The sequence below is a fragment of the Engraulis encrasicolus genome, chromosome 16 (genome assembly GCF_034702125.1).
Source record: "Engraulis encrasicolus isolate BLACKSEA-1 chromosome 16, IST_EnEncr_1.0, whole genome shotgun sequence".
Classification (NCBI taxonomy): Eukaryota; Metazoa; Chordata; class Actinopteri; order Clupeiformes; family Engraulidae; genus Engraulis; species Engraulis encrasicolus.
The window spans coordinates 37,393,584-37,418,622 of NC_085872.1; the positions used below are offsets into that span (position 1 = coordinate 37,393,584).

The 25,039-nt window shown below is 42.3% G+C and overlaps 1 protein-coding gene across 3 annotated transcripts; it reads left to right on the forward strand.

Moving 5' to 3' along the window:
* The first annotated feature begins 259 nt into the window (after positions 1–259).
* Positions 260–24,772, forward strand: ripk1l (receptor (TNFRSF)-interacting serine-threonine kinase 1, like). 3 transcript variants are annotated; one of them, XM_063219552.1, is made up of 12 exons: positions 260–359; positions 5,098–5,290; positions 5,642–5,798; positions 13,992–14,129; positions 14,837–15,068; positions 16,813–16,962; positions 18,090–18,166; positions 18,681–18,756; positions 19,799–20,476; positions 20,858–21,001; positions 22,280–22,577; positions 23,036–24,770. In XM_063219552.1, exons 2-11 carry the CDS (start codon positions 5,130–5,132, stop codon positions 22,573–22,575), a joined length of 2,109 nt encoding a protein of 702 aa, XP_063075622.1. In that variant the 5' UTR covers positions 260–359; positions 5,098–5,129; the 3' UTR covers positions 22,576–22,577; positions 23,036–24,770. The 3 variants fall into 3 exon arrangements, with proteins under 3 accessions (XP_063075622.1, XP_063075623.1, XP_063075621.1); XM_063219553.1 differs by having other exon boundaries at positions 23,571–24,768; XM_063219551.1 differs by having other exon boundaries at positions 22,280–24,772.
* The last annotated feature ends 267 nt before the right edge of the window (positions 24,773–25,039 follow it).

Consider the following 25,039-nt stretch of genomic DNA (forward strand, 5'->3'; position numbering starts at 1 on the left):
ACAAACAAAACACCCCAAAACTGGATGACATGTAAGTAATGCATAGAAAAATATGGTTAACAATAGGCCCTTTAGATCTTTTTTACCCTGAGTGGGTTCTGTTCACATACACACGGATGGTGATACTCAGTTTTCCTTAGTTGACAAAAAAGTTACAAACGTAGGCTTGCCTACGTTACGGATGTTATACTCAAGACAGTCTTTGTAGTCCAGAGCCGAATTTCCCCGCAGCCTCTTCTTTTGATTACTATGGTCTGGCTGATGGGTAGCCTATTAGCAGTCAGTTTCACTTTCCGACTGATCGCAACTACAGTAGAACTAGAAGCAAGCTTATCTTGGAAAACCGTCAATGTGAAACGGTAAGTGGAAGACGTTACAGTCGGTGTGTTTACTTTTATTTTCGTAATTATGACATCGGGAAAGTATGTTAACTGTGTTATAAAGGGCCTACATGTTATTCATGCGATGTAACGCGTATGGAAGATACCCAGCTTCCGTAGTTTGAGAAGGCAGCTTGAGGAAAGTCAGTCTTTCTGATTAACAGATTTGCTGTGATTCCGACAGTTTAATCGAAGTAGCTTTTACTTAAAGATTTCTGTGCGTAATACTCCGGTAAGAAAGGCTATCTGCCGTGCTTAAATGCGGATAATGGCAGCTTTTCATTCTAAAGTTCTCCGTGCGTAAAACAGGCCTGGAGCGGTCTGTATGCGTTTTGCCTTTTTAAGCGCTTATTACAGTCACAACTACGGTCCGGCCTTTTATCTTTGTGTGTTTCGGGAATAGCCACTGCATGTTTGTGTTTGATGGAGCCTCAATTTACTTCCGCATTCAACTTTGCCAACTTCAGCGTCGTGGGTGTGTGGCTCCCTAGTGAAGATATTCGAGTCCTGACGTGCGATTATTAACTGGGGCGGAGTGTCATTCCGATTCGTGCGTTACTAGTTTTGTAGCTACTTTGTAGCTTCAGTTGAAAATGAAATACAAGTGGATGAAACCTCCTGCCTAATGAATTCTACAGACTGCTAAGGCAGTCAGCCTCACAGACAAAGTTATCATTTATTCCTTTGTGGCTACGCACATTATTCATGCTGATTTGAAGACATTGGCCCACCATGGGGCATTGCAATAACTGCTTTAATCGCATGCATAATCAATTTCGCTTTTTTCCCCCACTGTATCAAATAAATTATTGTTGCAAACGGCCATTGGATTTACAGTCATACAATCGTGCTGTACAAGCTTTCAGTAGGCCTACTGGTGTGTGATAGTGCGATTAACATATTTATCCTACCATGTAACATTCTAGGAAAGAGAAGGATCTGATAGCTGCAGCTTGCAGGCACCAGTGCACCACAAGCTGAGTTTGCAAAATTACTTTTTTGCTAGAACAGCTCCACAAACATTGGTGGTATTTCTTTCTCACAGGGAAAAATGTTCCTTACAATGGATCATTAATGCAGACAACCTCTGTCTATATTGAGCTGTCTGGATACACTTTGAATGGAACCCCTTTTTTAACAACACCTGCTATCAGCTTTGCCCATGGATGGGTGTGTCAGAAGCCTGTCTTATCCCTGCACGCCCCTGAGCTATATCACCAATCAATGTATGGTTCACTATGCCATTTACTCAACTAGCCCCTGCAATGCCTTGCTTTTGGTGCATTCCGAACAGGGAACATTCCCCTTTGCTCTGTATATCATTTCCTACACAGTAGGCAAGTGTTGCATTGTTAATTTGACACCATTTACATATTGTCCCACTCAATTTTAGTGTTACATTGTAACTCTTTGGTGCAATATGTTTGCCTAGTGTAACGGAGGCTAACTAGCAGAGTTGACGTGGAACATTAGTAAAACCTCCCTCCCAAAGCCTCATACAGTGTCGATGCCGTTGGACCAGGAGACTAGTCTCTTGGTCCAGTGGTACTGTACTGTGACTCCCATAGACGTGATGGCGAGTTCACGCCCCCGAGTGTGACGCAGTGTGCAGTAATATGTTGGGTTACACTGGTGCCGTGACCCGGATGGGAGTGAGGTTCTGGGGGAGAGTGTAACGGAGGTTAACTAGCAGAGTTGGCGTGGAACGTTAGTAAAACCTCCCTCCCAAAGCCTCATACAGTGTCGATGCCGTTGGACCGGGAGAGAGGTTTTACTAACGTTCCACGCCAACTTTGCTAGTTAGCCTCCGTTACACTGGCTCTTGCCTGACCTGTAGTTCCGGGCAGCTATGTGAGCTAGCAATTGGTGCAATATGTAGTATCGTGGCTCCTCGTGCTGAACTATGCTGCTCATTACAATTGTGCTGCCTATTGCCAAATTTGACCTTATCATGAATATTTAGTTATCAATAAACTCATATTTACTATTACCAAAGTACAGTACGTTTTGCAGCTAAAAATGTCTGTTACTGGACATTCAAAATGTTGGAGAAGATCCGCTTTCTCAATGAAAAGAGTATTACCTAGTCATAATGAATGGTGGTGGTTTGTGAAAAGAGTAACATTTGTGAATGAGCAGCATGATTTCTGGACATAAACTACTAAAAGCATTACATACTACTGTACCCTTTTAACACCGCAAAGCTATATATGCTCAAGATAGTTGTATTTTCAACTCCCTAAGTGTTAAAGTAATTCAACACTCAAATCATTGAAGTTATCACTAAATTAAGTTGGATCAGTGTTGAATCATCACTCCAAATTTTACTCTGTAGAGACTCCCATTCCTATTCAAAGCTATCAGAGGGCTGGATGAAGCGCCACAGGTCTCTGATTCCCTCCATTCTCTTCATGGCATGCTCCATCAGTGTGAGTTTGGGTCACCCCTCTACTGACACGGCCGGTGCTCGGGATAGGATCCCTAAGGGCAGCCAGTGTCTGGCTACACCAATCAGGAGTCTTTGGCATGGTAAAAGACCACATGCTGCCTTTGTCTCACATGGGCGTATCAGGTGTATCACATTTCTGATCTCAACTCAACCTGCACTGACTGAGTGCTCAGTGTGGAATGGGCAGGACAAACATCCATGTGACTTGAAATCCAAATGTTTGGAGGGGTACCTACGTATTAATAACATTTGTTGTTGTTGTTGTTGTTGTTGTTGTTGTTGTTGTTGTTGTTGTTGTTGTTTTTGTTCCTAGTAGTAGTGGTGGTGTACTCTGATTATCATCTTATTTTCCACTTACGTGGGTTTTTGTTTCACTGCTCTGCAGATAAGACAAACTCATCCTATCGTTCCCACTAGACAACCCTGATGCCTTGCCTCTGTGACATTTCCACATCAATGAAAGAGTCATCCTTCACTAAATCCAACTGAGAGGGTTAAAACCTTTGTCCTGACCAGACAGTCTGACACATGCTCAACGTATAAAGAGCTGAAGTGTATCCCTCTCATCTTGTCTTGTTGAAATTCAAGTTGCGACAAACGTGTGACAGAGAGTCCCGCTATAATCCCCAGGCCATGCCATGCCTCTACCCTGTTTGAGTAACTTTGTACCACTGCACTATAGAAGGCATTGAAACAGCCCTGCTCAAATTCACTCTAGCTGTTGGCACAGTCTGATTGTCTCTTCCATCAAGCACTTCCCTTTTCCTTCAGCAGGCATTGTCTATACTTTGGTTAACGAGAGAGAGAGAGAGAGAGAGAGAGAGAGAGAGCCAGACAGACAGACAGACAGACAGACAGACAGACAGACAGACAGACAGACAGACAGACAGACAGACAGACAGAGAGAGAGAGAGAGAGAGAGAGAGAGAGAGAGAGAGAGAGAGAGAGAGAGAGAGAGAGAGAGAGCGAGCGCGCAGGGCTGTCGCAAGTTACCAAGCCCCATGTATGTAGGGGGCCTCACACAGTTGGATTTATGTAGCTATATGGTGAGAGAGACTGTTTGCATGCATGACTTTTGGTTATTGCCCCCCCTTGGCCTTGCATGCCCAATTGTAACTTACTGTGCTACATGCTAGTCTCCTGTAAGGCTGTCCCCTGCCTCTGGATTCCCTCACCACAACAGCTCTCTTATAAAAGCCTGTGTTCACTCCCATGACAACTCGGTTGAGAAAACTGATATGGGAAACACTCACTCTCTGTAGTTTGGTAGTTATCTGACTTTCTAATGGCTATTTTGACATCTAAGAAAATGAAGGGAGAAAAAGGAGGTGGATCACAAGTGAAGAATTGGAATTTGCATTAAAAAAACATTTAATGAAATTGCAAATTTGATTTGCTAGCAGGAGGTGGATTAACCCTCAATTTAAAATGTAATAGGTAGCACCTAATGTTAATGGAAACAAGTTTGTTTTTCAAATAATTTGCATTTGTTGCAATGTAATTATTTTTACACAAAATGCTCTCCTGACAGATTTCACTGCTGCCTTGATTAGCAGTGTGTCCTGTCCAATTTGTTTATCGTATCAGATTAAAAAAAAAACACTTTGGGCTCATTTTCCTGGACTTTTTGGTTAACTGTTTGTTATTCAGACATTGAAACATGGGGAGGGGGAAATCTGTGATTTACACCACACCATCTGCATCAGGAATAGGCTTTGCATTTCCAAGACCGTGTGTGTGTGTGTGTGTGTGTGTGTGTGTGTGTGTGTGTGTGTGTGTGTGTGTGTGTGTGTGTGTGTGTGTGTGTGTGTGTGTGTGTGTGTGTGTGTGTGTGTGTGTATGTAGGGTTTGCACTGTTTCAAGTGTCGCTCAGTTATTAGTGTGCACCTACAATGTTAGCAGTGATGGAGCCTCAACAGTGCTAACCCGTGGTGGAGCTGCGGATAGCAGACATGATGTTGTGATATCTATCCACATGTCCACCCCTGTCTTTGTCAGTGTTGCCAGATGTGTCTGACCAAATCCCGCCCAAAAGCTTCTCAAAAACCGCCAAATTGCACTAAATTCCGCCCAAATTCAACAAATTACATTGACTTCTATGGGCCCAAAACGGCTGAAAAAAAAAAACGCCAAATGGCCAATTTTTCCCGTTTTTACCCGCAGACGCTCATCCCAAGTAGCCCAATTGGGCGGGCACCCGCCCAATCTGGCAACACTGGTCTCTGTCTGTGTTCTGCTCTGATCAGGGGTTTTGTCTGTCCTCTGCAGGCTGTGCGTGGCAGGGGAAAGAGTCCGTAGTCATGGCCACAGCACTGAGTGTAGAGATGAACATGAAGTCGTCCGACCTCATCAAGAAAGAGCCACTGGACTACGGTGGCTTTGGGGAGGTCCACCTCTGCTACCACAAAACCCTTGGCCAGGTGGTGATGAAGACAGTCTACACGGGTCCACAGCGCGCAGAGTGAGTATCTTGGATATGTCTTTGTGTGCTTGCGATGTTTTTAAGACAATGTTTGACTAAAATCAAGCCGTTTCACTATGCCGTCCGTGACTTAGTGACTTAGTTTTCTCGATCTTTATGAATGATAGCATCTGAATACTCAAAAACTCAATAGTTTAGTGCTACATTGTGTGTCAATGCACTGTACTTGACAATTCTCAAAGAGAGACTGACATTGCTGCAAGTTTGGAAAACACAGCACACTAAATACTGTTCTTTTTTCTTTTTTTTTCTTGAACCAAGCGTTTCGGCCCGTGCGGTGCGTCGTCAGGTTCGCTCTTTGAGAGACTGACATTGCTTCTCCCATTCCAGATCTCACCGTCAGTCTCTACTGTCTGAGGGCAGCCTGATGAGGAAACTGAACCATGAGCGGGTGGTGAAGCTGCTGGGAGTGATCTTGGAGGATGGAGACTACTCTCTGGTCATGGAGTTCATTCCCAAGGGCAACCTGCTGAACATGCTGGAGGAGGTGAGGCGTTATTACATTACATTACATTACATTACATTACATTACATTACATATTGCCCCACTCTCTGTTATCTGTGCTTCTGGTACCAGTTATCAAAGATAACACATGTAAAGCATCTAGTATTGACAACTATAGGCCCATTGCACTTGCTAGTATAATTTCCAAAGTTCTAGAGCGGATCATTTTAGAGAGGCTCCAAGGATATGTGGAAACAACTGACAATCAATTTGGTTTTAAGCATAAACATGGAACAGATTTGTGTATATATGCATTCGAAGGTAGGAGTATTGTTGCGCTCTAGATGTTGCAAAAATTAACTAGGTGCGTGGACCCAAAAGAAGTAGAATATAAAGGTAGGAGCAGGTTCGCACACTAAACAAGACACAAAGGTCAAGCACAAGGAGTTTTTTTATTAGAGCAGGGTAGAGCAGACGTTTCAGGCTGTTGCCATCATCAGTGCTCTCAGTGCTCGCAATGAGCCCAACTACTGTGCAACAATTGAATAGTACCCACCAGGGTTGACAAGAGACAGGTGCAGTGGGAGGAGCTAATCAACAGAGCAAAATCCAATTATGCAATCAGGCAATTCAATGATGAACGTTTACAAACAAGTGAGTTCAGATAGACAGTATATTAAAATGCAATTTTTTCAGATGACACATTTACAAGAAACAAGCAAGATTAAAGTCCTCATTCATCCCTTTTGGGGATAGGCAGCCAAGTTCATGAATCCAAAAGCATTCTCTCTGAAGCAGAGTTCTGTCCAGGTCCCCACCTCGCCTTTTAGGCAAGATTCTTTCGACCCCCCAAAACTTGAGGTCAGCAACGGAATGTCCGGCTTCTTGGAAGTGTTGGGCAACCGGTGACACCTCATCAGATCTCCTCACAGCACACCTGTGTTCTAAGATTCTTGTACGTAAGGCCCTGGTGGTTTTACCCACATACAGTAGTGGGCAAGGGCAGGTCAAGATATAAACCACATGAGTAGAGCGACATGTAATGAGCTGTTTGATTTTGTATGTCTTGTTTGTGTGTGGATGTGTGAATGTCTGAATTTTGAGATAGTGTGAACAAGAAGTGCAGCTCTTACAAGGGAAGTTGCCCTGGGCATTGGAGAGAGTGCTGCGAGGGGGTGGTGTGGCAGTGTCAGCGTGAACCAACTTGTCTCTTAGATTAGGGTTCCTGGAAAAGACACAGAGAGGTGAATCCTGAAAGAGCCCATGCAGTTGATTGTCAGTTTGGATAATGTGCCAATGAGAGTTGATGATGTTTCTAATATCGCTACTCAGAGGACTATATGTTAATTTAAGAATCAAACGATTTTGGTTTGGATTGGTGGTCTGAACAGAAGGTTGTATTTCAGAGGCACGTACTTTGTTGAGGGCTGCATCAAGCCAGGTGGCAGGGTATCCTCTATCCTCTATTGGCTGAAGGGCAGTCCTCTCTTGAGAGAAGTTGGGTGGGCACTCGTGGCATGCAGCAGGCTGTTCCTCTCTGTGTCTTTTCTGTAAAGGGAAGACACAAGTTTTCCATCAGTGAGAGAAATACAGGTATCAAGGAAATTGACAGATGTAGTGCTGACTGTGTGGGTGAACTTAATAGATGGTCTTAAACAGTTCATGTATAGAACAAAAAGTTCAAAGTCAGATAGGGAACCCAAAAAGATGACAAAACAGTCATCAATGTACCTCTTAAACAGTACTAGTTTATCAGAGAAGGGATTGTTATTGAACACATACTGGTCCTCAAGGAAACCAAGATAGAGATTGGCATAGTCAGGGGCCATAGTGGCACCCATTGCTGTACCACTAGTCTGGAGGTAGTATTGTTGTTCAAACCTAAAATAGTTCTTAGTCAGCACTAGCTCAGCCATTTTAACAATGAAATCTGTAGTTAGTCCATCATCATCAATCCGGAGGTCAAGAAAGTGTTTCAGAGCAGACAAGCCATCAGTATGGGGGATATTAGTATACAATGAGGTTACATCCATTGTGGCAAGCAACACATTTTGACTTAGGTGGCCAATCTCAGATAAGCATGCTAGGAAGTCAGACGTGTCTCGGAGGTAGCTTGGGAGCTTTGTGACTAAAGGTCTTAAGATGAAATCTACAAAGTTGGACAATGGTTCAGTCAGACTATTGTTGCCTGCAACAATGGGGCGGCCTGGTGGGTTAGATAGACTTTTATGGACTTTGGGCAAAACATAGAAGACTGGTCTTGTTGGGGTACGATTGAACAGGTACTTAAACTCTTGTTCAGAGATAATGGAGGAGTCATGGGCATGCTGCAAAAAAGACTCAATTTCCTTTTGAAACTTACTCGTGGGGTCTGAGGGCAAAGGTCTGTAGTAGGTTAAGTCCTGTAGTTGTCTCAAGGCCTCTTGGTCATAGAGAGTTTTAGGCATAATAACTAGACCGCCCCCTTTGTCTGCTGGCTTCACAACAATGTTTTTATCACGACAAAGTTTGTCAAGAGCCTGTCTTTCAGATGATGTCAAATTGTTGTTGCTTTTTTTAGAATGAGATCTATCGAAGAGCTGTTCAACATCACGTTCAACAAGGCGACAAAAGGTGTCCAGTGATGGGTTGGGGGCAGGTGGGCAAAATGTACTTTGGGGTTTAAATTTGGCTCGCCCACATTTGTAAGAGGTTAGAGAAGATGTGGTATCTTTGTAGTAGCTTTTGAGTCTTAAATTCCGGAAAAATTTAAACAGTTCAATTTTGGTTGCGAAGGAGTCAGCAGGCTTACAGGGAACAAAACTCAGACCTTTGTTCAAAAGACTTACTTCATCTGGATGTAGGGGGCTGTCTGTGAGGTTGAAGATTAGGCTTTCTTTTTGCGGCTCTGCCTTTTCGGTGTTGGTTTGGCCTGGGATGGTCTTGGCGCCTCGTCGACCCCGCCGCGTCTTCTTGTAGGGTAGGATGTGGTGCTTTGAGAAGTGTCGGTGTCGCTGGAGATTCCTCCTAAAAAATCACTGTCCATGCTGGAGGCTGAAGTCAGTGCTGCACCATCTTCAAAGTGGACCCTACGACGTGGCCTGAAGGTTGTAGGCAGATTGATCCAGGGGTAGACTTTATAATCTCTGTAGTCTACAGTGTTCCGGCGAAATTTCCTAATCTTGATTTGTTGGAGGTCTTGCTTGTATTTTGTCAGCGATGCATCGAGAAGCTCAGTTTGCTGTGTGAGCACGGTTTCATCATGAGACTCGACGATGGAAGCTTTAACATCCTCAATGTTGTCTTTGATTTTGGTGATGAGGTTTCACCGGTTGCCCGACACTTCCAAGAAGCCGGACATTCTGTTGCTGACCTCAAGTTTTGGGGGGTCGAAAGAATCTTGCCTAAAAGGCGAGGTGGGGACCTGGACAGAACTCTGCTTCAGAGAGAATGCTTTTGGATTCATGAACTTGGCTGCCTATCCCCAAAAGGGATGAATGAGGACTTCAATCTTGCTTGTTTCTTGTAAATGTGTAATCGGAATAACTGCATTTTACATACTGTCTATTTGAACTCACTTGTTTGTAAACGTTCATCATTGATTTGCCTGATTGCATAATTGGATTTTGCTCTGTTGATTAGCTCCTCCCACTGCACCTGTCTCTTGTCAACCCTGGTTTGTACTATCAGAGAACCTCTAACAGGGAGAAGGCTCAGTCTCATTGGTTCCCATTGTAGCCAGTTAGCTTTGCATGCATAATGCAGTAACGAGCGTGGGCCAGTCCTTCATGTGGGAAAATGTATGGAATGGAAAGGGGAACCCATGCTAAATACATTGCTACTGCGATTTCCAGTCACAAATATCATCAACAAAACATTCCTGGTAAGCACTATGACTGTTGTTTAACAATAGGCTGTATTGACAAATCGCACAGGTGTGTAGTTTTACAGCAGGTTAGAAGATTTCAACCTGTACTCGCTAGCATCGCGCTAATGTTTATGGGTTTGGCCCCATAAAAAATCAGCTTTGTGACCCAGTATATAATAATCTAGTGGCGCAAAATAATCGAAACGCTACTCAAATGGGGTCTTATTATTTCTAGCTTCGAACTTAATATTAATATTTCAGGACAAAAAAAAAAAAAAAATCACAAAAATGATAATGGTAAAAAACTCCATTGACACCCATTCATTTTGCACTGTCCCGTGGTTAGGGTTAGCCAATTGTGGCTAACAGGAAGTTCCGTGAGTGAGCAGCCCCTGGTACTATTCAATTGTTGCACAGTAGTTGGGCTCATTGCGAGCACTGATGATGGCAATAGCCTGAAACGTCTGCTCTACCCTGCTCTAATAAAAAAACTCCTTGTGCTTGACCTTTGTGTCTTGTTTAGTGTGCGAACCTGCTCCTACCTTTATATGGGTAGATGACGTGACGTGTGAATTTTGCTGTCGCAGGCTCTTAAAATTAAGTAAATTAATGCTTTCAAAATTGTCAATGCTTTAAATGATTAAACTAATGTCGTTGTTGTGAAAAAAGTAATGTGTAATAAATCCAGAGCTTAAATAAGTATACTTAATTTTGAGTCAAATGTCACATTTGTCCTATGGTGTGACTGAGGCAAGCCTGGTTCTCCATATTAAAACATTTTTAAATAAATAATAAAAGCTCAGTCATTTGTCTAAACAACCCTGGCATGTTTTTCAAGGTGTCTATTTTAGCAAGTGGCAATGCTTAATTTTTTTCCTGTTTTTCTGAGACCGTATGGACTTATGAAATTTTGTCGCAGAAAATAATGTCCTGTGGTGTGACATCATTTTTTGGTTAATTCTGTGGATAATTATCTATTGTTGAAGCTCCAGCGGTGCATAAATTGTGACTTTAGACCCTTAAGAAGCCAATGGCAAGGGTGGATTTTAGATTTTTCTCTCAGAGTTCTTCAGTCAATCAATTATGTTTTGCTACCACAATATGTATTAGTTTTGTAGTCCTTTGGTGTGACAGCCATAAAATACATTTTGACAATAGTGTGTATTTTTCATATTTTTTTCTTATGTAGATGTATGAAAATGCATTTTACTAAAGGTGAAATTGTATTTCAGTTGGCAACGACATGGCTTTAAATTAACTCAAAAGCTCAAAAGTCCTATGGTGTGATGGTAAAAGTCCTATGGTGTGATGGTAAAAGTCCTATGGTGTGACACTTTGGAGTATCACACCAAAGGACAAACAGGTCACACCAATGGACTAGATATTTGAGAAATAGCTTTTAAAACAACTGGTAGTACATATTTTTTTGTTTTGTTGTTTGACTAGATAAATATTGTGTATTCAAATTACTTATTCCTTTATTGGCCTTTGGAATTTATACTTTCATGCATTGTTGATGAATATTTGCGGTTGATTTTAGATACTGTCAAATGATATAAAATGTCATTAATGGTGCTTTGAAACCATAAAATATAACGGTAACAGTGAAGGAAAGATCAGTGAGAGAGTATATAGAGGAGTATAGATGAATAAAGTATGCTGTGGAGAGCTCAATATAGCATAAATGTGCTGTCCAGCTTGAGATACCAAACAGGCACTGGCCACTACACACTACAGGTTCAATGGTGTGACAGTCATAGCATACCTACAAAAGTGTAATGGTCATGCCAAGGTCACCCTTCAGTATGAGTCTTATGAGCTCTGCAGGTTACATTCAATGACCGCATGGCTGTCCTTAAGAGTTACGATAGGCTGATAATCGACGATTCAAAGACTTATAAGTGTAAAGTGTTTTCCATATTTACTACAACATTATATTATGATCAAAAGACAAAATAATCATGTTGATATATTTGTTTCTGGCTCAGTTTTGCATTTATGTCCTTTAGCGTGACATGAATGTCCTACGGTGTGACATGTTTTAAACGCTCAAATATTTGTTTGAGCTAAACAATATGTTTGATAAACACTGAATATTGCATTAGGGAAGAACAAATTATCGTCCCTGAAAAGTTAGTATAAATTCGGACAATTTTGAACATTTAAAAGAAAGATATCCCTGTTTTTCCTCGAAGGTTTCTAATAATCTCACATCTAATGGGAAAAAAAATACTTAAATGGTAATTTCTCATTAAATTAAGACTTTAAAAAATTGCAATAAATATGAAGAGTGTAACAATGTTCATAAAACTCCATCAAGCCATTTTTACATTACTTAATATATTTATTTCTTAACGTCACACCAAAGGACATATTTTCAGCAAATTGCTTTATCAACGTCAATAAATAATCAATGAATAGACCAACATTGTGACCACTTGGATTTTTTGAAAGATTAATTGCTGCACTACGTAGACATATACTTTTTTCCCACATAAACAATGTTTTGTGAAAAAAATGTTTTTTGCTGCCTATCCGTCATCTACCCATATATATATATGCATTGAAAGAGATCATATATACATATAAGAAGAAGAACTCAATAGTATTACATTTCACTTAGCTGACGCTTTCATTTTATTCAAAGCGACTTACAGTTATTATTTGTCAGGGTATTGGTCCCAGTCCCTGGAGCAATGTGGGGTTAGGTGCCTTGCTCAAGGTCACTTCAGCCATGGAGATATAGGGAGAGGTCAGGGGGGATTTGAACCTGCAACCACCAGATTGAAGACCAACTCTCTAACAACTAGGCCACAGCGGCCCCTATGTGTTAAGAACGATTCAGTTTCAAAGTTTTTGTTTCCTTTATTGCAAATTGCCCCATTCACTGTGAAAGTCACAGTCGTAGCCCATTCACGCAGATGGGATTTGCCTGCGATTAGACTCGCTGGAAATAGCTCATTGTAAAGACATTACTATGGCGTTACCAACAGTATTAAATAGCATATTATGACTTGCACATTGTCATTTTGGTAACGCCAAGCTAAAATAGCCTTTACATGGGGTTAATTATGCAGTGTGAAGGTAAGTTTACTTTGTCAGAGTGACAGCAGCAACAAATTCCAGGTTCAGTGTTTTATTTTCATCAAATTGTTAAATGTCATGGTGTCAGAGGTGTTCCCAAGAACCCCCACTTTATCTCTTTCAAATGAAGCTCAGGTTATGACCTCTGCGCTTTTTCTTCTTCTCTAATCTGTGCTAAGTTTATTTTAAAGCACATATATAATGTCTTGGTCTTAATTACTATTTTATCTTTGGCTACCTATTTGGAGTAGGACCAAATTCACAGAAGACAGATAAACATTGCAAAAAAAAAATACACACTGGGGTAAACAAACTGCAATACAGGATAACAACAGCATCAAAGCATGTTGAATGTTGGTTGCCTTAAAAGGCTGTTGCCTGTCCCATTGCTGCTACCCCAGCACACACCCCCACACGCGCGCGCGCGCGCGCGCATACGCACGCACGCACGCACACACACACACACACACACACACACTCTTTTGCAGGAGCACTTGAAAGTGTAATGTGTCCTAATATGTTTGAGATGGCGGGGGAGTGCTTAAAATCTTTTCAAACTTTCCCTTGAATCAGAGTGACAGAATGGAAGATGAAACAAAGTGAAGTATGAGTGGAGAGATATGGGACACAGAAGCCTTTGAAAAAGGAAGCAAGTGTTCAACACACAAGTAGGCTTTTGGGCCATAAGGCTTCACATTGTTTACAGTGAATCAACACACATATGTACTACAACCTAAAATAGCCATAGTCTATGTTGTCTGCAATTTCCATGTTGTATTACCTACTGTCGTAGATATTACATTACATTGCACTTAGCTGACGCTTTCATTTATTCAAAGCGACTTACAACTATTATTTTTCAGGGTATTGGTTACAGTCCCTGGAGCAATGTGGGGTTAGGTGCCTTGCTCAAGGGCACTTCATCCATGGCTGGAGATGTAGGGAGAGGTCAGGGGGGATCCGAACTGGCACACCCCCTAAATTGAAAGACCAACTCTCTAACCACTAGGCCACAGCTGCCCCGAGATAGATAGATAATATATAATACATAAATGTGCGCATACAGAATCAGTATGCAACTATGCTTCCCCAAAGCTTGCAGTTTGATTTTGCATGTGTACGTATAGTATAGTATATTTGTGGCTGGATGGTGTGTAGGGGAAGTCCCATAATCTCTCAGGGAAGCGAAAGTTTTGTGTTTGTACGAATGAGGAAAAATGCTACCCAACACTAACCATTGATTTCATCCACCTTTGAAATGGTGATTTAAAAAAAAAATGTCTTGTGTGCTCTTTGTACCAAAGGTGTCTGTCCCACTCTCCATCAAAGGAAGAATCATTGTGGAAATTCTTGAAGGGATGATTTACCTAACACAGAATCAAATCACACACAAAGACCTGAAGCCTGAGAATATATTAGTGGATGAAGGCTTCCACATAAAGGTATGGTTGTGTGTTCCTTTGTCCTAGTCCTAGATTTATTTATATATTTATTTGCTTATTTATTCTTTTCTATATCCTTGTTTGGAGCACTTGTCCGCTTGTCATGTTCTGTTCTTTGTTGTCTTTGTATTGTGTTGTCTGTGAAAGTTTTTATTGTGACTGATGTCAGAACTAACTTGTTTGTGTGAGCTTTTGCTACTTTTATCTGCAACCAAATCTACCTTCGGGTATCAATAAAGTCACCTTACCTTACCTTACCTTAGTCTTTGTCTATGTATCTTTGTATCCGTCCCTTGTCTGCCTGCCTGTTGGTCTGCCTGCCTGACTTCCTGTTTGTAGACTTATTTGTGTGTGTGTGCATGTTTGGCAGCCACTTGCATTTTATTCAAGCCTAACATCAAAATGTGAAGTTAAGCCTCAGTAAACCATGTCCATGTGTACATATACTAGGTTATGTACATAGACTGCAAACCTGCTCCAAGCCACATGCTAGATCTGTCTGTCTCTGTGTGTGCGTGCGTGTGTGCCTGCGTGCCTGTGTGCGTGCGTGCGTGTCTTTGTCTTTGTCTTTGTCTTTGTGTGTCTTTGTTTGTGTGGGTGTCTGTGTGTTTGTGTGCACGATAGTCTGTGAGTTGAAGTCTGACTGAGTCAGAAGCTTTGTGTTCTTCATGATTCATGTTCAAACAACTTTCCATTCTCTTCTTCAGATTGCAGACCTTGGCTTAGCAACGTGTCAGCAGTGGAGCAAGCTGACGAAGGAGGAGTCCCGCAGGCGGAGCCAGACGGGCCGCGCGGGCTGTGGGAGCGGGGCAGGTACCCTCTACTACATGGCCCCCGAGCACCTGCAGAGCATCCACGCACGCTCCTCCGAGAAGTCGGACGTCTACAGCTTTGCCATCGTCATCTGGGTGATCCTCACCAGCAAGGAGCCGTACGAGAGTGAGTCAGTGTCCGCAGTGAGGGACACTCAAGTCTCTAAAGGCTCTTTTCCACTGCCGTTTTTTTGGTACGCCTACAGCTCGACATAGCGTGAATCGGCCGCCACTTTTTGCTTTTCGATTGGGCGCAACGCTGCTCAGTCATATAGCAAACAGTGGCTACAGAGTCACGCTGTGTCGAGCTGTAGGCCTACCAGAAAATTGGCAGTGGAAAAGAGCCGGGAATGGAAAAGTCTCTCTGTGTCTCTCTGTCTCTCCCTCTCACACGCGCACACTCTCTACTTCATTGTGACGGACACTTAAACATTCTGTCTGCACCAAAACAAGCTCCCTCTCTTAGCCCCATTTGTTTCAAACTTTCTCAATCATTTCCATCTCTTTTCACATTTTCGACTTCTTTTTTTCTTTCTCTGTGTCCCCTCTGTCTTATTTTCTCTCTGCTCATCTCCCTTTTTTCATATTGTTTAATTTTTCCCCTCTCTCTCTCTCTCTCTCTCTCTCTCTCTCTCTCTCTCTCTCTCTCTCTCTCTCTCTCTTGTTTCTTCTTGCACTGTGTTATATTATGTTAGGCTCTGATCAAATGAAAAACTTGGTTGTGTATAGCTGGCTCTTGGTGAGAATTGTTTTGCGTCTGTCAAAAAGGTGAAATAACAACATGCCGGATTTCCAAGCCTTCTTAGTTATGAAATTGAAGTTCTCCACTGAAAAGAAGTGTGGGTATTTCTATTTCCCTAATACAGTAGTTGAATAGTTAACGTCATAAGACTTAGTCATTACCATTTTGGTAACAAGTTTATAATGAAGGCTCATCATGAAGCTCAACTGCTTAATTTCCCGCTTAATTGGAGTTCTAGTAACCAGTAGGACATCAAAGTTAGGTACCATAGTAACATGCTCTGAAATTAAGGTTTTTAACTAACAAGTACTACCTGATAACAATTGCTGCACAGTACGGTGGCAATTGGCTCTCTCTATGTCATTTTGATGACGTGGGGTTGAGGGGAAGTGAATTACTTGGTTCCTTAAAATTAAGATTGGGGAAGTTGAGAACTCCAAAAAAAAATCCTAGAACAACGTTTAAAAGTGCACTTCATGACTTTGTATGTAACTCTCTGTCTGTAACCCTCTTAGCTCACAAGTTACATACTGCATTTGAGAAATCTGATTATCACTTTATTGATCATAACACTAATTTGTAACTACGCAAATTGTGAGCTTGTGCTGATCTCTAGTCACCAACACGCTCCAGCTGCACATTTGTGTTCCAGAATTTATATTTGCAGATTTATCTTTATGCCATTAACGTTTATTTACACAAACTAATGAAATATAATGAAAATGCGTACAACTATTCAATTTCTGTAGGCCCCCCGAAGACGGTAAAATTACATATGTGTCATGATACGTCAGGGATGATGGATAACGCGTCTGCCAACTGTGGATGGGAGTGTTAACAAAATCTTTACTTTACTTGATACAGCAAACTCATTTTTCAAGACCATAACTTGGCACAATTCTGCAATTATTGATTCCTCACCAATCCTTTGGTCAATCAGGGCCCCATGTGTGTTAATCTGTCCCTAATTGCAGCACTTTCGGTAGGTGCGGGCATAATGAATGTGCAGTGTGGCCATTCAAAATGGGAGAGGTGAATGGACGACGCGTTTCCTGATGGGAGCTGCCTGTTCTACACCCATTCGAGTCTAAGCCTTTTCTTTATTTGTGTGGGATTTTTTTGTTTTAAGATGCCAGGTCAGAGGACCATATATGTCAGTGTGTGCGTCAGGGTGACCGGCCGGACGACGAGAGCATCCCAGAAGGCACGCCAAAGGAAATCAGCTCCCTTATGAAGCAGTGCTGGGACCAGGACCCTCAGCAACGGCCAACCTTCAAACGTCAGTGTGACTCACCTACTAACTAGTTACTATATTACTACACAGTACCAATCAGTGCTATTCCAGCAGTTAGTCTGACAATGATGCCAATTCAATGTCTTTCTTACGCAGTGCCTAGCTTATTACATTTTCAAATATACAATATATCGCTAACACGCAGAGTGAACATTGGAAGAGATTGGTTACAAAATGATGTCCATTTCGTAACATTTTGGGAAATTGTCATTTTTGTATTGGGCATTTCATTGCAAAATGCGGTAACACTTTATAATAATGTCTGCTTCGTAGACTTAGTAAATAATTTACTAATGATGAACTAAACAGTAACACATGTTTTTTATCATTAACTAAGTTTTATTAATTCTTTATAAAATATCTACAAATAATATATACAAGATTTTACATACCTTATAACAGAGTATTTTATTCATTTACAAGCAATTTGTAAATGTTTGATAAATACAAGATATTAACATATCATTTCCTAGTAATTTACAAACATTTGTTAATGTTTTGTTCATCAATAGTTAATTATTTATTAAGTCTTTATAATGCTTTTTTGCATCCATTATGTTTGTGTTACCAATGCTTTTTATAAAGGTTTAAAAAGTATGTTCTCAAAATATTTGAATGGCAAGAATTCACACGCAGATGTCAGTCATTTCCAATAATAAAAGCAAATGGTGGATACGTCGTTTTGCAACAAAACTCTTCGTTTCCTTATTTACTCCTCACCTTATTTACACATCATGTGTTCTGATGTCTGTTTTATTTTGCAATGCCACAAGGATTCCCCTACGGCAGTGTTTCCCAACCAGGGGTACGTGTACCACTAGGGGTACGCGAGCACACCTCAGGGGGTACGCAGAAAAATGTAATAATGACAAATATATTGAGTGAAGTCACATTGGGATAGAGGAACAGAACATGAATGAGGACGAGGGGGTACTCATCATATGACAAAATTGCTTAGGGGGTACACAGGACAAAAAAGGTTGGGAAACACTGCACTACGGCACCAGTTCTCTGTAGCTGTTTGTGGCAGGCAGCTATAGCATGGAGTTTCTATTTGATTCATGTGACTGCAGATTATCTAATTACCTTCTTCCATTTTGTGTCCACGGCAGAGGCCTACGAGAGGTTCCTTCCCTTCTACAAAGACCACTTAGAGAGCGATGTGGAAATAGACGCTCAGAAGCTCAAGGTGTGTGTGTGTTCCATTGGTTGCACTGTCTGCCTACTGAGAGATATTATTGGCACATCTCTGTGTGCTTGCACAAGGCAAACTTTTCTCTGTTCAAACACAGAAATAACATGACAGAAATAACATGCACTGACTGTGTATTTGCGAACATACTCTGTCAGCTAGAAAAAGTAAACTCTTCAGAAGTTCAGAAGAAATCAATTATTTCATTATATACTATATATATTTTCTATTCACCAATGGCTTTACTCTCTCTCTCTTCATCTCCCCTATTTTTCTCATGGCATTACTGTGAATACCTCATGTAATACCATGTCTTCTGCGGTCCAATTTTAAATAAACACAATGAACCTAACCATATCACCTGATAAAGGAAGCCAATTAAAATTTAAAAAGCACCTAAGGATGCACTCACAGTGGGCGAGCCTGCATTTTTAATGGCTCTTCTCATTGCTGTGGCAATTGCACCGAGAACAGAGATCTAATACTCTTTTTTTAATTCATTGACATGCAGAACTTGTATAGTGGCCCCAAGGAACTGGTGGAGAAGATGAAATCTCTCGGAATGGCGCACCCTGGTGTGACACCATGTAAGCTGAATCCTTTTAATGATTGGGAGGGGGAAAAGCTTGGCCGTGCATGTATGATCACCAGGAGTACGCTCATCAATTGTCCACAAGCTGTCATTCATCCATACATTGTCATTCATCTTTTCTACTATCCGTTAATAAATTCATGGACCATTCAGACTGACTTTCAACTGCATACTGAAATGTACACATTGAAGTTCTGAGAGACTTAAAGATGCAAAGGAAATGGTTCATGCGCTGTGAATCTGTAAAGAGGAAATGGTCAGCCAGGCCTACTGGGGTTACTGGTCTACTCCAGTGATTCTCAAAGTGTGGTCCGGGGACCACTGGTGGTCCGCGACAGAGCTCAGGTGGTCCGCGAGGGGATTTCTACTTTTTGAAGACAAGCTAGCAGTAGCCTATATTTGTAACAATTTTACAAAACTAAACATAGCTCAAGTCATGTTTTCACCACAATAAGACAGGCTTGTAAATAACAAATAAAATAAAAAGTAAGTGATCTCCTTTGAAATGAGCAGTGTCAAATTAGCGCCCATCAAATCACAATTCAGTTGACAGGTGGTCCCTGAACATTTTTGGGGGGACAAAGTGGTCCTCGCTCTGAAAAAGTTTGAGAAACACTGCTCTACTGTATAGTATTTACTTCTCATGAAAAACTTTGTTAGTTTTTTTGTTATTCTTTCTTGTATTATGTTTCATCTGTTTATCTCTTAATCTTACAGTATACATACATGTTTGAGCTGACACAGACAGTAGACCAATAGGCCACAGACAGAGACAGGTACTCTGGTAGACAGCTGTAAGTCAAACAGACCACCATACCAAAAGACTGACAAGCTATGCATTATTATTATTATCTTCAAATAATGTTCAGTCTACATGTACAGTATTTCAATACCAGCTGACTAGAATGCTGCCCTTGTGCAAGACACCCAACTACACACAGCTTCAAGGAGTTGTAACCATTTACCCTGTACTAACGAGTCACTTTATGTCAGCTGAGTGTAAAGTCTTAAGTAAAACATTTTCCTCCACTCCACAGCTGACAGGCGACCAGCCTCCACCCATGCTACTGACAGCCCTGCGTCCCTGCACAGCTCCGAGATGGCTCCGGTGGAGGCCAGCATCGAAGACCTCCACTTCACCGTGAACGCCGTGCCGAGCCTGCAGGCAGACGCGGCGCCCGTCGTCACACCCACGTCCCCCGCCAGCAACCTGGAGGACAAGCTCAAGCAGGAGCTGGACTACCACCAGACTGGCAGCTACGGCCAATATGGCCAGTGTGACCTGCCTGATGGCAGCCACTACCATCCCCTGCCGTACGCACCTGCTTTCCCCCACCCCCAGCAGCAGCAACCACAGAAGCAGAACCTGCCGCAGCAGACCACCAATGGCCACCGCTGGCCCCCGGAGGTGCCGTGCCAGGAGTCCACCGTGCAGTCCTGGAGAAAAGGCGAGGCCAGAGCACATAGTCCGGAGGATGGCACCACGGGCCTGGGTGTGTTTATGGGCCTGGGCCTCGGTGGAGGACCGGTGCCAGACGCGGCGAGGTACCGGAGCCAGGTGTCGGGAGGGAGCCTGTACTCCTATGAGCCGCCCCCTCGGTTGGAGCGGCACCAGTCCTGGCCCACCAACCACCCGGTGCCGGAGTCGGCCATGCCAGACTACTCGCCCGGCAACATGCGGTTTGGTAATGGGCTGGCTGCCTCACAGGAGCCGGGTAAGGGAGACTTTTGTAACTTGTACTGTGAAATCCCTTGACTGTATTTCATATTATTATTATTGTCAAATGTGTATGAAATAATCACCACTTTTCAGTTACTTTACAACTTGTTGCTAAATGTGTGTGTGTGTGTGTGTGTGTGTGTGTGTGTGTGTGTGTGTGTGTGTGTGTGTGTGTGTGTGTGTGTGTGTGTGTGTGTGTGTGTGTGTGTGTGTGTGTGTGTGTGTGTGTGTGTGTGTGTGTGTCTGTGTGTGTGTCTGTGTCTGTGTCTGTGTCTGTGTGTGTATGTGTTTCTGTGTGTGTATGTGTTTCTGTGTGTGTCTGTGCATCAATGTCTATGCATATGACATGCATATGTAAATGTGTTTGACTTGACAGCCATTCATATTGCTGGTGCCCGGGCCGTTCAGATCGGACACGGCAACACAATGAGCATCCAGTCACTTGAACCCAGCTCCATGCTTTCTCAGTCAAATGGCAACTCCCCCAACAACAAGTACAAAGAGCTCCTGACGAAATACAGTGAGTCATTCCCGGCAGTATTTGATCTCCTGTCTTGACGTGTTGGAAAGAGTCGTGCTGTGCTCATGTGAGAGGCGGTATTACAATGAAGTGGTTTGCACAACAAAATGGCAGAGCACATTAATTGGACGACGAAACAGGTCAAGAAAGGGAGTGGATCCTTGAATATGCAACACATATTTGATGATATAAATTGTAGAATGTTATATAAAATACGTATGTTATAAAAAACATTTCTTAATTTTCCGGTATGAGCCCTTCATCAGACGTCATATCTGATTATAGGTTTATGCTTTAAGCATGAATGAAAAAGTGTGCGTGAGCAATTACCGATGTGGCAGACTCTACCCACTTGCTTGAAAATGGAGGTTCTCAACCTTCCAACTGCCATGCTGTGAACTGACGTATTTTGTAATTAAAGTTGGTGAAATTACTTTGCTCTTTATTGGCTTGCTCAGGCGTGTTAAACGAAAACATTTGCTTACAGAGAGTTGTTAACGCCTCAGGAGTAAGGAATGACGTGTCATTCAAGAAATTAAAAAGTGAGACAGCTAAATATCTGTTTAGTAATGTGTTGCAAAATTATAGCCCTTCCTTTTACTTTGATTTGATGGCAATTCAATCTTCGGTGTTCTAGATTGTGTTATTAAAATGCACAAAAACTGATCAGCTGCATAACCAGTTAGACCTGGAGGTTACAGATGACTGTCGTGGCCTAATGTTTACGGAGGTGGTCTTAAGATCAGAGGGTTGGAGGTTCAAATGCCACCCTTGCCTCTCCCTACACCTCCATGCATGGATGAAGAGCCCTTGGGAAACACACCTAAACCCCACATTACTCCAGGCACTGAAACCAATGCTCTCTAAATAACTCTAAGTCACTTTGGATAAAAAACATCAGATAGCTGTAATGTAATACATGTACATTACATTGTTACATCTGGCACTGGCCTATGGAAGTCTAGAGTGATACAGAACATGTTGGATGTAAACAATTTCTAGCCATTTTTGTGAAAAAATGTAATCTGAACAATAACTTAGCATCAAGAATTCTATGAATAGCTGTGTGCATGCAGTAGGCAAACACCCCTGTAGATCTGTACAATATATCTATAATTTCAGGGCATGTTATACTTCATAGTATTTATATGCGCTTGACAAATCTGTTAAAAAAACCTTTCTATCTGTATAGGCTTTGCAGCAAATTTTCCCAATAATATCAGCTGCGGTCTTCGTCACAGTGGTCTTCCTCGTGTCAAACACTATGCTGCATTCCAGGTGACCACGCCATCAACGACGACCACCTGGAGCTTCTCCGCGACAACATCGGCGGCAACTGGAAGAAGTGTGCGCGGCGGCTGATGCTGACGGACGTGGAGGTGGACACCATCGACCACGACTACAACCGCGACGGCCTGAGCGAGAAGGTGCACCAGATGCTGCACCGCTGGCGCATGAAGGAGGGCAGCGTGGGCTGCACCGTGGGCCGCCTGTGCCAGGCGCTCAGCGACTGCGTCCCCGTCGACCTGCTGCTCCGCCTGTTGCACAAGTGTCGGGAGATCGCCAGCCCTTAAAGGTGCAATATTTTTAGAAGTTTTATTTCCAGAATACCTGCTGCCCCTTCACAAATGCTACCTTTTTCATGAATACTTACCACCCCCATCAAATTTTAAGTATTTGTTATGACTAGGAAAATTGCACTTTTCATACATGAAAAGGGGGATCTTCTCCATTGTCTGGCATTTTTAAAAAAATTTAGCTGCAAAAGTTTTTGGACTTTGGTCATACTAGTAAATTACTCATTATTTAGTTAATATTAATGAAAAGATCAAATTTGGCAGTAGGCAGCAGAGTTTCAATGATCAGCATTGTTGCAATACCCACTCTGGCCACCATCCTACACAGTGCACCTTTAAAGGAGGGACAACGGGTAGGGAAAAGGAAGGGAGGGATGGAGAAGCGCTTCCTCAGATACTGTTTTTTAATTTTCATTTTAATTTTTTAAAATCTTTTTTTTACTCTATTTTACGATAGGACAGTGAAGGATTGACAGGAATCGAATGGGGGGAGAGAAAGATGTGGGGAAGGATCGGCATAGGACCCGGGCCGGAGTGGAACACGGGTCACCAGCTTAGCAGCCCAGTGTCCTGCCATGGTAGAGCCTCTCAGATACTGTTGATGTCGGACCGAGAGTCAGGACCTTGTCAGACTGTGAAACCTTTGCTTCGCCCCCTTCAACTGGCAATCAAAACTGACATCAGCCTTATATTTTTGGGCATCCTCCAAAGAGTCCCAGCTTACTCCTAGCTCACTGTGTGAATGTTTTTTTTTACGTCTCCATGTAAAATTCTTGACAGTCGGGCACGCGCCCCCGTGCGCACGCACACGCACACACACACACACACACACACACACACACACACACACACACACACGTGCGTGCATGCAAACGCATGGACACACACACACGTGCGTGCATGCAAACGCATGGACACACACACACACACACACACACATAACAATTTTACACCCTTGTCTATGTGAGGGTCTCCTCTACCTCTTTCTTTAGGTGACGCCAGTTTTAACATTTGTGGAAACTCAGGAAGGACGCCGGAGCCCTGAGTACCAGCGAACTGCAAAGATGTATGGAGTATGTACTGGAAGCAACGATGGAAGGCTTGTCTGAGGACGACCTAGAGAGAGAGAGAGCGAGAGAGAGAGAGAGAGAGAGAGACGCCAGTGAGCCGTATCATAATATGTTTGGCCAATAGAGTAAGTGCTTCGAATGAGCTTGTGAGGTACTACCTGGCCTCTGTGATACCACGATCAGTGAAGGAGTTTATCATTTAATTTAGTCAAAAGTAATTACAAGAGACTATGAAGACTTGTGCGTCATTTTTCATGTTTCTGGTTTTATCTAAAACCAATTTCTGTCCATTTATGTGTTTCAACGAGTGTTTGTGTATGCATCTTGGTGCACTACTGACACTGAAGAGGTAAAGTCTGTACAGTGGTGCATTTGTCATGAATAACATTTCTTATTACTTGACTAACTCCATAGAAGCTATCTTTTGGCTGTCATCTGTCATATCACATGTGCGCTGTATCAGCTTTGGAGCATCTAAGAGCCTGTGGAACACAAGGGCAGGAAAGGAACGATTGTTTGAGAATCATTGTGTCGTTTTGTAACAGGGCTATTTCTGTACTAGACACATGCCAGTGCTTTGCTGTGGTTTGACTCGAGGGTTGCACTTCGTACTTTTAAAGGTACACTGTGTGAGATTTGTAGCTGTTTATTTCCAGAATTCATGCTACCTATTCACTAATGTTACCTTTTTCATGAATACTTACCGCCACCCTCAAATTCTAAGTATTCATTATGACTGAAAAATTGCACTTTTCATACATGAAAAGGGGGATCTTCTCAATGGTCCGCCATTTTGACTTTCCAGAAATAGCCATTCTTAGCTGCAAAAATGACTGTACTTGGGCCATGCTAGAAAATTTTAGTTTATTACTTAGTAAACTTTCATAAAAAGATCGATTTTGGTAATAGACAGCCCTGTTTCAATGAGCAGCATAGTTGCAGTACTTTTTTTGACCATTTCCTGCACAGTGTACCTTTAAAGTTGTGTCTGTTTTTTCTGTGTTGTGGTTGTCCACTGGATCGGGAACTGTAACTAACACGGAAAATTGTCTTTTTTATAATGATGTCATTAAATATGCACCTGCCTCAAAATTGCTGTGTCATTGACATTCATCAACATCTGAGGTGGTGTATGATATCTGTGTTCAGAAATAGCATGAAAACTCTGTCTCTCTCGCTCTCTCTCTCTCTCTCTCTCTCTCTCTCTCTCTCTCTCCCTTTCTCCCTGTCTCTCTCTCTCTCACACACACACACTGCTGGCTACAGATGTGGTTCAGGAACTTAGGTGCTGTTTCCACGTAGCAGGATATTTTTTTAGCAGGGTATTTTTTTCTCCTGCTACGTGGAAACGCAACATGTGGATAAAAAAATCCTCCATTGTAACAAATGCG

Excerpts from the sequence above, each read along its gene's own strand:
- ripk1l (XM_063219551.1), top strand. The coding sequence starts at position 5,130 with ATGGCCACAGCACTGAGTGTAGAGATGAACATGAAGTCGTCCGACCTC. Across the intron at positions 5,291-5,641 it reads ACGGGTCCACAGCGCGCAGA|ATCTCACCGTCAGTCTCTAC; the intron begins GTGAGTATCTTG and ends CTCCCATTCCAG. Across the intron at positions 15,069-16,812 it reads CAGCAAGGAGCCGTACGAGA|ATGCCAGGTCAGAGGACCAT; the intron begins GTGAGTCAGTGT and ends TTTTGTTTTAAG.